This window comes from Chelon labrosus (assembly GCF_963514085.1).
Source record: "Chelon labrosus genome assembly, chromosome: 11".
In the NCBI taxonomy this organism is placed as follows: domain Eukaryota; kingdom Metazoa; phylum Chordata; class Actinopteri; order Mugiliformes; family Mugilidae; genus Chelon; species Chelon labrosus.
The window spans coordinates 6,056,754-6,069,111 of record NC_140344.1 but is presented as its reverse complement, the minus strand read 5'-3'; the positions used below and the strand labels follow the sequence as shown (position 1 = coordinate 6,069,111).

Sequence of the window (12,358 nt, the reverse complement as noted above, 5' to 3'; positions counted from 1 at the left end):
CCAGGGCACAGACAGTCTTAATGCTAGCAGGGACTGGATAGTGGGTAGTTACTTAGAACTCAATGGGTCAAATATGTTTTTTTTTTTTTTCTTTGTTTTTAAATTATTTTTGTCTAATGGACCCGCTTTAGGACCTGGGGTGATCACTTTGATACGTAGGCCTGTGAAAATCACTATACATTTTACTTTCTTACTTTTGGTTGAAAAGCTGCCAGCTTCCTGTCCTCATCAGTATCAATCGTGGAATGTTTGAGACTGGAAGTTTACGGATTGGGATGTATTTGCTCAGACCTGAGTTCTCTTGACATCATATTAGCAACTTTTTTTCTTGTGTTCCTGCAGACTTCTCACAGCAACAGGAGTTTCTCGTTGACCAGTTCTGTAACCAGGAGATGAACTCCAGTGTGAACCATGAGGAACCAAAGCCTCCACAGATCAAAGAGGAACAGGAGGATCTCTGCTCCAGTGAGGAGGGAGATCACCCTGTAATGAAGCAGGAGACTGATACCATTCTGGTTACTCATGTTCATGAGGAAAGTAACTACAGTGAACCAGAACCCAGCAGTGAACAGCTCCTCTCTCAAAACTTTCCTGAGAGCCACTGTCAAGAAGAAAGCAAAAACGCAGATCCAGCATCAACGAGAAATGCAGAGATGAAACCAAAAAGACATCACAGAGAACAAAGTGACACTAATAATGTTGACAACTTCCCCCTGTCAGATACTCAGTGTAATACTGACACAGAAAAAAACTCTTCAAAATGTGATGTCTGTGGAAAAGCCTTAAAGAATAATACTCAAATGAAGAGACATCGCAGAATTCACACAGGAGTGAAGCCACATGTTTGCAGTATATGTGGGAAAAGGTTCTATAGTATTTGTTATATGAAATATCATCAAAGATCCCACACAGGTGAGAAGCCATATTCGTGTGAATCTTGTCGGAAAAGTTTCAGCAAAAGAGGTAATTTGTTGCGCCACATGAGAACTCACACAGGCGAGAAGCCACATTCCTGCGAAATATGTGGGAGAAGTTTCAGCGATCGTTGTAATTTGACTGTCCACATGAGAACTCATACAGGTGAGAAGCCGTACACTTGTAGCCTGTGTAAGAAAACCTTCAGTTATAGTAATAATTGGTTGCGTCACATGAGAACTCATGAGAACACAACTGAGTAACCTTATTTTTCCAATAGCTTAGTAAAATGTAAGTCAAAGGGGTTCTATGACTGTCCTCATGACAACTCCCAAAGAAGAAACGTTGTGCTCTTTTTTATGAGGCAACGCTAGTTCCTGTTACAAACTGGTTGTTGTTGACTGGACTGCAACTGAGAAGTGTAAAAGATGAAGACTCCAACATTGTTTTTTAGGACTGGACCCCAGTTTCTAGAGTTAGGGTTAAGTAAAGCTCATATGTGGCAAGTTAGTTGCATCTGCCAGATGAATAACAAAAGTTTAGAAGACAATATTTCACATTAACTTTTGTTCCCAGGGCGGTGGTGAGGGAGGAAATTACAATAAACGATTCACCTGCTGATCTTCCTGTAATCCTTTACTCAGTTTTGTAGGCAACAGTAAAATAAGTCAGAAGAAGCTGACAACACAGATGACAACATGTAAAGTAATTGGATATGAACTTATAAATCATTACATCTTACAAATAATTCTGTCAGATCTAACAGTAAAAGACAGTTGAGTGGAAGAGTTTTTTTTTGTTTGTCATTGGAAGGCATGAGTTTCATATACTGTGTGATTAACCTGCCAATAAAGGTATCTGACAGACACATTTTTCCCTTTTTATATAGATTACCACAGATTCACATAAAACTGATATAAAATCTGAATTTAATGAAATTTCAACTCCATACACAACAAATTCAAACACTTTTAAAGTGTCTATATTGGTCCACTCTAAATCGAGTTAAAATAACACTTTTGAAAGTGTTAAACAGTTAACACTGTGACAGAGTTAGAACAACACTCTCAATAGTTGAAATTCAACACACATCAGTGTTGAATTTATCTAACACTAGTGTGTAGTGTTAAAAGTTTACACTATCAGTGTGTTTATTTAACACTGAATAAGGTTCAAATTATATTAACACTATGGAAAGTGTTAAATATAACTCAACATAGAAATCTTATATAGTTGATTTAATTTTGAAAATACTACTGGGTGTCAATTAATAATCCCCAATTTCACTAAAAATCCAACCCCAAAACCATACATCCCACTTGATTTTACAAAGAAAACCACACAAGTTGTAGTCTGAATCAACATGTATTTCCAACAAACACACTACATAAAAAATAGGATTGGCTTTGCAATAACCATAACACAGGTCACACAATATGGCAATGTGGCACAAAGTAGGTTTTTTTCACACATCTCATTTGATAATGTTTTGTCATAGGGTCTGTAATAAATCAACTCCTTAATTGGAAAAACAGAAAATGAATCTGCTCCCTCGTGGAAACAGAATGCATTGAAATGATCATCAAAATAAAGAATGTCAACTCTGTAAGTCAAAATGAAAGCTTGGTGACCTTTCTGAAAAAAGGAACTCAAAGGAAGCTCACCAAAAATCTCGCTCTTAGCGCCTTGACTCGGGGACTTTCTTTGGCACTTCTCACATCAATGTTAAAAACTGTGGTTTGGATGAACGTATAGAAGTTGTAGGGGGATTCATCGTAGTTGACACTGAAGATGAAGTGTGCTATGTAGAGCTCTTTGAAAGCTGCCAAGGATGTCTGTGCCTTGCAAGGGATGGCCTTGTGATCAATGATGACGTAGTATCTTTGGATGCTGTTCTTCTTTTCACCAACACACAGAAGGGAGGGCTGTCCCGGTCCCACAGAAGCAAGGAAGGTTTCAACACTGGCTCCCATCTTTAACAAAATGTAAAGAAGAATCACGATAAAGTCAAATGACTAACTAAGTCACTAATAAAAAAAAAGTGCTTCAACACAAGTAGGATCATCAGAGTAACTGTATAAGTACATTTGCATACCTGCTTGACAGGTCACTGTCCCAACCTAGAGGAAAAACAGAAATATCAGACACATTAACATCATAAATAATTGACATATTTTAAAGAGAAGAGTGAGCCAAACTAACCAGACCCACCTGAGCCGTGCTGCACAGACAAGAGGTCTTCATTGTGCTCATTAGAAGTCACTTTTCTGCAGTCTGTCAGGATCCGTTTGAAAAAAGCATTTACTATAAGAACATTATCAGAAATTTGCAAAGCTTGCTTTTCAACATTTTAAGTCAGCTTGTAAAAGTACTCGCTTTACTCGGTTGATTTCGACCGCGGGAGTATTTATTTTGATTTTTAGCGTTACTCCAGTCATGCCAACTAGTCACTACACTACCTGGACTATGGGAACCAGCACGATGACACTACTGAAGCTCAGCCTGCCTGCTGTCATGACGGCTACTCCATCGTTTAACATTATGCCATGTAAAGCCAACAACAACATGAATGTTTTGAGAGGAACCTATTTTGACGTACAGTCTACAGCTGGAGTTCAGCAAGAGTTAGCAAGCCTGCATACTGATTTTGTTGAAAGTTTCACCGACGCACACCTTCCCTTCCCGATGTGTGTGTGCGCTCCTCTCGCTGAGCGGTGCTGCAGCTCTGCGCTCATCATTACGATTCCTCACACGCAAGTGGCTCGCAGCGCGTCACGTGACTTTTCCTCGCTCTGTCTCGCACAAGAGACAGTTTAGACTGAAAGACAGAGAGAGGGAGAGAGAGGGGAAGAGTGAATTGCACCGCCGGAGAGGAGAAGGAAAAAAACAAACAAACGAGAAGACGAGTTATATTCCGCCATTATGACTCTGCGGGACGAACTTTTAAAGTCTATATGGCACGCGTTTACAGCTCTGGATGTGGACAAAAGTGGGAAAGTCTCCAAATCCCAGCTGAAGGTAGGCTGCTTCAATTACTCCCCTCGCTCTTCGGTGATTGAAACACTTTGGGGCCCTGCTAGTCTCAGTCTCTGGTATCTTCTAAAAGCATGTCTATGTCTGAACGCGTTTCTTCCTCTTTTCAAGTGCGCGAAAAAACACAGAGGTGCTTCTGTTAGACTTGTAGCAGAGACACACCTGCTGACAGTCTGGACTCTCATTAATGTTATTGATTGCCTAAAATAAATCCCCACAAGTGAACATACAAACAAGGGCAAACCTAAACCTAGGTTACAAAGTGCTTCAGACTCAAAAGAGTTGATTGCATTGTTCATCAGTGGAACACATTAAAGCACACCCAAATGTTCTTTATGCAGCTACAGTCCAGGTTTAATCAAACGTTATTCCATCATTTCAAAAAGTCATCAACTATGAGTTTTGAGTTTAGATGACTCAGACTGTACAGAGAAATGATTGTCTAATTCCAGCCTGTTGTTATGAAACTGCCTCTTTTCTGGTGACACCACACTCTGTTCAAGTGTCACTTGTGTCAACGTGTCACACCATCAAAAACAAGACAACGAAGGTGTCTTACCTGGAACATTTGCTTAACAAATTAATTACTCAAGATGAAAGTGGGTCTTTGCTGTCCAGCACGTGAATTCATGCCTGTGGTTTGAAATGTGTCACTGGAGTGGTCTTCTCCTCCCATCAGTTCATATGATCTGTGATGGTTTTCCCCCATGATTCCAGGTGCTGTCCCACAACCTATGTACAGTCATGAGGATCCCACACGATCCGGTGGCACTGGAGGAGCACTTTAAAGATGATGATGAAGGTCCAGTCTCCAACCAGGGTTACATGCCATACCTGAACAAGTTCATCCTGGACAAGGTTAGTCAGCATTGCTGATCTTTACTGGAGGAACAGCTGGATAGCACATCTGGCCGCAGTCACCACAAGACCTAGTTAGCCGAATTAGAGTATTTTAATGTCCTGACAGGAAGCAACCAGCTTAAAGCTTCTGTTTGTAAACAGAAAATTGTGTAAAATCTTGTCAATTCACTTTAGCACATTGATAAAGTTAGTGTCTGAGGGTGTAATTCTTCAACTTAAGAGCACAAAAGTTCAGCTGCTGGTGCTTTCACTTTTTTTTTGCGTGGTGAGTCTACATGTTCTCCTCATGTTTGTGGGGTTTTCTTCTGGAGTTCTCTTCCAAAAAAAATTCTCCAGTTAAACAAGTGTATGTTCAGATCCACCCACAGATCAGTGACCAGATCAGATCAGTGTCTGTAAACTGACAAACAATGGTTTCTACTGTCATCAAAGAAACAGTAATATTCAGTGGCGTGACACTGAGTCACCAGTCTGTGCTGTGAGTATTTGTTTCTTTGTGTGGAAAACGATACATTATCATAAAAACACCAAGGTGACAGTCCATGTTGTCCGGTCTCAGTGCGATTGGCTCGCAAAGATTTCTGTACAATGTCCTCTGACTGTCTCACCACAAAGTGCTTTTTTGGGGCTTTTGTCCTTGGTTTTACCACTAAGGTTACACACAGGAAGCCCTAACCATCTCATTGTCGCTGCTTGTTGGTTGCTCCAATAACTGTTTGTCCTTTATTTTTTCTTTCAAACTCTTCCTGTTTAAATACCAATTTTAATCTGATGTTTGGTGACGCAGCAAGTGTGACTTCAGCACGCTGTTGACTATAGAGGTCCATTGATTGTCCTTCAGTCACCGTACTGTGCTGAACTCAGACAGGAACACAAAACCAGTTATTGAACACGGAGGGCGCTCATTCAGCTCTGTCCGTCCCTCTGTGATGATGTCACATGCGGTAGCAGCATGAATGGAGCATTGGTGTTTGTTCATCCAGACAGTAACCGAACTCCTTCTGACTGATTGGAATTCTTCATGTAGGATGACGTAGCAGGTGTTGAATGGCTGTTGTTATCGACAAAGTATCAGAATGCTGTTGTATCAGAAGTAAGCTCTACTGAAGGTCACACAACTTTATGCTGATCTTTTTTTTAAGACACAGTCCAGCTGCCTGTATTCATTTTTTCCCTGTGTCTGTGTGTGGGCTAGCAGACAAAATTTGACTTTCACAGTCACATATTATGTTTTGATCCACATAAAAGTTATCTGTTATGAAAGTCATGAAGTCACACGCAGACTCTAAAAACACAAGCACTGATTGGCTAGGTGCACTGAGTTGGAAATAACCGGGCCACTGTGAACTCCTGTATTTAATTTTAGAGATCTGGTTAACAGACATTAACATAATTACAACTTAACATTCAAAGGTTTTTTTGTTCTTGTTGAGACGAAATGATAGTCATAGTAATCTTTTAAACAAATTTTATGACTTCGTTTGAAATATTCAATCTTGTAAAGACAGAATACATAAATAATGCATCAGGTAAATTAAAGGACCTTTTTTTATTTGTTACTTGGATTTGAATAACGCTTTTAAAATGAAATGCAACAATTAATAAATCTAGAAAACATTTTTCATTTGACCTATTGATTATAGTAAGGAGGCGTTTCTTTTTTCTTTTTTAGAAATTACTTAATCAGTCATCAGGACAGTTGCCAGGTAGTTTTCTGTGACCAGTTGATCCAGCTGTAGATGTAAAGCTGGTAATTTGGGCCGGAGCCACTGTTAAGTTTCACTCTTTTATGACGTCTGAAGCGATTTAGTGCCGTACTCGTGTAAGCATTTGTGTGATGAATTTGCTATGGTACACATTAGCACTTTTCCCTCAGAGAGCTCTTAACATCGAGTAAATTGTGACTGTGGGATCAAGCTTTCAGGCAGCTGCATGTGTGAAGAGGACGTTCTCATGGTCAGTGCTGAAACCACATACGATTTGTAAGTAATTTCTGACTTCTAGAATCAGCAGCTTCCTGGCAACTCTGGGATTTCTTTATTAAAGTTACTTCATCAGTTCCTTGTTCCGCCTGTTTTGTCAGTGAACGATTGAAAGAAAGTTGTAAAACGTGTTTAACAGCTTACAAGACTGCATCACCTTTTGTGTTTGATGCAACAAAACACACTTAAACTCTTAAACACACAGTCCTAATAAAGTCCCTTGAAGTTGGACAAGTCATCTTATTTATTTTCTTCTTATTATGACTTCCTCTGTGTCAGCTTTTTTTTCAGGTCTTTGTGCCTTTTTTTTTATACAAACTTCCCCAAAATTTGACCCCACACATTTCACATGTTCTGAAACTTTGAAAACACCATTAAGATATAAAATAAAGTTGTGTGTATTGAAGCTAAGTTTGGAGTCGCAGCGTGCAATTGTAATGAGTGACTCTTGGTAACATAGGAAGAATGTAAGATGTCCGATTTGATTTAACTGAGACTCTTTAAGAAAATGTAAATTCTGGATTTAGGTTTCAGGAAAAGGGATGCGACGTCAAGGGTGGACTTAAATAGTCCAACACTCCAACACACACCAAACACACACTTCTGCGTACTTTTCCACACACGACCACCCCACCCATCTATTGAAATAGAAGTGACCGGGCTGTGGAGCACGAGGGTGTCGGTCAAAGCATTCAGCGGCTCTCACTCCTGAGGAAACTCCACCCGGTCACACGAGGAAACTCTGTGCATACGCAGTATATGTATGTGTGCTGGAGCCTCAAAAAGCAGGACAACAAGAATCCTATTTTAAACATGAATAGAGTACTGCATGATACAGATGTGTATTAGTGCTTCAGAGAGGAAGTAGGACTAGATGGAGTGTGTGCGTCATTGTCTACTTGTTGGTAAGAATGCAGCATCTTATCAGAGCACAGAGGCTGCGACAGATCCTGTATGTCAGCGTGACGTCTTTGTTGAGCTCAGTTACCTGACTTTGAAACATTGCTGACTTGGCAGCAGAGACAGAGGTGACGTTGAAGCTTGGGATTCCACAAAAACAAGTAATCACGTGTGACGCTCAAACACCCTGTTTGTTAAAGAGTGACTACTGCAGAGAACATCTGAAGGTCACATTTTTCCCAGTCATCCCCACACTCACACAGCCACACATTGAAAATGGAATTAGAAGTTGTATTCATGAGAGTCCTCTTTATTTAAGAGATGGGGGACAAAATCCAGAGTTCTCACTAGGTGGAAGAATGTGTTGAAGCTGGTATGAGGTTTTGGCAATCCGAGTAAGGTTTATCGGTTAGGTATGCAATGGTAGTGTTTCCACACTGAGCTTACATAGTAGAATTTTGTACTAAAAAGACTGTAACTTCAGAAAGTATCAGCTGCTTCGGAAGTGTCATCATTTGTAATTTCAGCAGAACATTTGTCTTTCCTTCACAGAGCTCTGGATTCATGCTGATATTAATGTGGACATTTGGGAGTGTTTTTAAGAAATGCACTGGGTAATACACTGCCTGGCCAAAAAAAAAAAAAGTCGCCACCTGGTTTTAACTAAGCAAATAAGTACGGGCCTCCTATTGGATAATTACTGCATGGGTGATTATCTTTCAGCTGGCAACAAGTTATTTAACCCCAACTGATGCAATGAGTAGCTTCTCATTTCTTAAACAACCATGTCTAAAGACACATCCTGTGGTTGTGGAAAAGATGTTAATCTGTTTGAGAAGGGTCAAATCATTGGCATGCATCAAGCAGAGAAAACATCTAAGGAGATTGAAGAAACTACTAAAATTGTGTTAAGAACTGTCCAACCCATTATTAAAAACTGGAAGGATAGTGGGGAACCATCGTCTTGGAGGAAGAAACATGGTCGGGAAAAAATCTTGATGGATCGTGATAAGCGAGATCAAATTGAAGAAAAACAACCGTAGAACTCAGGGCTAAGATTAATAGTGAAAGTAAGAGCATTTCCACACGTACAATGTGAAGGGAACTCAAGGGATTGGGACTGAACAGCTGTGTAGCCTTAAGAAAAACCACTAATCAGTGATTAGGGAACATAAAGATTGGACTCTGGAGAAATGGAAGAAGGTCATGTGGTCCAGATTTACCCTGTCCCAGAGTGATGGGGGCATCAGGGTAAGAAGAGAGGCAGATGAAGTGATGCACCCATCATGCCTCGTGCCTACTGTACAAGCCTGTGGGAGCAGTGCTATGATCTGGGGCTGCTGCAGTTGCTCAGGTCAGGGTTCAGCAACATTATGTGTCCAAAGAATGAGGTCAGCTGACTACCTGAATATACTGAATGACCAGGTTATTCCATCAGTGGATTTTTTCTTCCCTGATGGCACGGGCATATTCCAAGATGACAATGTCAGGATTCATAGGGCTCAAATTGTGAAAGAGTGGTTCAGGGAGCATGAGACATCATGTTCACACATGGATTGGCCACCACAGAGGCCAGACCTTAACCCCATTAAGAATCTCTGGGATGTGCTGGAGAAGGCTTGGTGCAGTGGTCAGACTCTCCCATCATCAATACAAGATCTTGGTGAAAAATGAATGCAACACTGGATGGAAATAAATCTTGTGACACTGCAGAAGCTTATCGAAACACTGCCACAGAGAATGTGTGCTGTAATCAAAGCTAAAGGCGGTCCAATGAAGTATTAGAGTGTGGCGACTTTTTTTTTTTTTTGGCCGGGCAGTGTACATTATGAATGTGTCAGTATGTCCTGAGATGCAAACTAGTGGTAGCACTATTTTAAAACATAATCTTTTCTGTCCATGAGTGTACATCTCGGCTTTAACATAAAATATTGGTACAAAACAAAATCCAACAGAAGACATGCATATATTGTTACCTCTCTGACTGCCACAGAACGTGCTTGGTTTGCTGCCACTGTCCAGATCTTTCAGTATGAGTGGTGACTGTACAGCTGTACACCAGTCAGCCACAACATTAAAACCACTGACGGGTGAAGTAAATAACATCTTGTGACAATACAACATTCTGCTGGGAAATTTCGGACCTGGTGTGGATGTTACTTAAACATGGTTTATGCTTCTGTGGGACATAGGCGGTGTAACCTACGCACGTAGCCTACGCCGGTGCAAACCATTTGTACTTGTGTGCTCGTCAGTCTGGTTCGCTCTGTCGGATTAATTTTTGTTTCTACTTCCTGCTTCACTTTCAAAAATGGCGACTGAAAGTTTGCCGAAATTTCGCACAAGACGAGTCATTAGACATGTAGCACCCACCCAGACAAGACCAGGCACCCCCACCCCATAGCAATGACACTCCTTGATGGCAGCAGCCATCCCCAGCAGGATGCAGCCTGACACAGACACAAACACAAAAACGCTTTAGGAACAACTAAAAAAACATGAAGAACAGCACAAGGTGTTGACCTGGCCTCCAAATTCATTAGATCCCAGTCTGATCAAGTATCTGTGGGATGATCCACAGAGATGTCTCCACAACCAGTATGAACGGTGTTCAGTGTGTGAATCTGTCTTTTAATCATCGGCTTGTTGTAGTCATGTCACATTCTCATTTATTCATCTTGGGTTTTGTTTGTTTTTAGTATTCCTTATCATGCTGTCTCATGTTTTTTACATTAACATATTTTTGCACCAACATTTTGGAGCACAATCAGTGGAATAGCTGCAGTTTGTGATTTTCCTCGCAGGTTAAACGTTTACGTGGCAGTCTTAAGAATGAATTTTAAGGGAAAAGAGATCCCCAGAGAAACTTCAAGAGTGTTAGCCTGGTGTAGCAAGACTCAGTTCTTCTCATCAGAATATGAGTCTGGTAACATGCCATTTGGATTTCATTAATGGGCGTGTTTCAACTGATGCAGAGAAAAAGTACCTCGGCACGCAGTTGGATAGTCCTACAACCAATCAAAATGCTTTTATTGTTAGCAAATTGAACTCATTATCAACCCAATGTCATTGTTACTGTTCTGTTTCATTACCCATACGTTGTGGTAGGCCTGCCATTTCCCAATGGAGCGCTTCCAGACCAACTTTCTGCAACAAAAATGTGGTGGGAAAGTTGGTCTGGCTTCCAGGGGGGAAGACTAACTAAGAAGAAAACAAACTGAACGAGGCCATATATTAGTTGAATCAACACTATACTGCTTTGGAATAACTTGCTCTGATGATGTCAACACTGTCACAGCCTGACTGATCTTGCTGCGCAGCCCATTTTGCAAGAAAGACATCATTCATTTGCACTGTGGTCTTTCTGGTCTAACCAGGTATTTAAAACATCAGGTTTTCTTTCTTCTGATGTTTCAGAACAACACCTGCAGAATATTGCGGTGACTTAGTGCTCTGGACCATTAAAAACGTCCTCATTTCCCCTTTTTAAATGACTTTCATTTCATATCATGCTGGAGGATCCCTGTCACCATTTAACCCTTTTAATGGAATAACTGACAGTCCTGTTCAACAGGTAACCAGCCTTTCTATGATCCTGCTTCTTATTCCAGTCTGACTCCACTTGTTGCATTCCTGCAGTGTTGCTGTGTGTGCGAGCTGTAAAAGCTGCTGCAGCAGATAAGGCTGCGGTTTGGATCCTGAATCCTAATGAACATGTGGCAGCGGAGAGAAGAAGGAGGGGAGGCAGCGCTCACAAGGATCTCTCTGTTGAAGTGTAGAGACTGAGAGAGAGTGAGCAGGAAGGAGAGGAGGATTAGAAAAAGACAGGGAACCAGCGAGCCACGAGGACAAAGAAAAACAAGACGAGCGAGACACAAAGATGTTGGACAAAGAAGTGCTCTCTCTTTCATAACAAATCCTTTTTCACAACCTCATTCTGTTAGACTCTGCTGACACACTCAAAACCAGAGTTATTCAGGCGTCTAAACACTGAAATCACCCTCCATCATCACGTTTCATTTGAGTCAGTCTCGGTGTGAACGGTGTCCACAGTTTGAAATGTGATAACAAAATATTTAAGATGTGAAAGGCTTTCTTATGACAGCTTTTCTTTTCATTCAAACTGACACTCCACCCAAAATCTATCTTTAGAATTGAACAGCACCTGTGGGCTGTAGTTTCGACTTCTACAAAAACAGCATCTGTGTTCAGCTTCAATTAATGGGAGTGGATCCCCTTTTCCTCTGTTCATTCATCTGTGTATCACTCATCCAAATACAGTTAAAAAAAAGTCCTTAAGAATAATCAATAATCAATACTAGAAACATTCTGTGCGGCAGATTATCAAAAGAGGCAAAGGTCTTCTGTCATGTGATCTCGCGTCATGTGACAATACCTCGACAGCAAGTCGTCACTTGGGTGCTATAAAGTTTGAATACAGACTTTGGCTGTTTTTTTAAATTAGAGTTCATGAGTCAAGATGCAAGTCTGCCAGGCGTTCGGAAGCTGACCATGTAACATTTCATGTACTGTCTCAAGTGGCTGAATTTGCCTTGTGATGGTTCAGATTTCAAGGATCAATTGTCCACTTTGGCTTTACAGAAGCTGTTCTTCTGGAATTGAAGCTATCAAAAGTGGAATGTTTTTCAGGTCATAAGTCATGACTA

General features: G+C 40.8%; 1 protein-coding gene across 1 annotated transcript in view; it reads left to right on the top strand.

The window, feature by feature from the left end:
* Positions 1–3,224: 3,224 nt before the first annotated feature.
* Positions 3,225–12,358, top strand: part of swap70b (switching B cell complex subunit SWAP70b) — a 33,557-nt gene continuing 24,423 nt past the window's right edge. The window contains exons 1-2 of the mRNA XM_084555357.1: positions 3,225–3,933; positions 4,666–4,806. Of these exons, the coding sequence (XP_084411483.1) occupies positions 3,838–3,933; positions 4,666–4,806 (237 nt within the window). The 5' untranslated portion in view covers positions 3,225–3,837. The remainder of the gene's footprint in view (positions 3,934–4,665; positions 4,807–12,358) is intronic.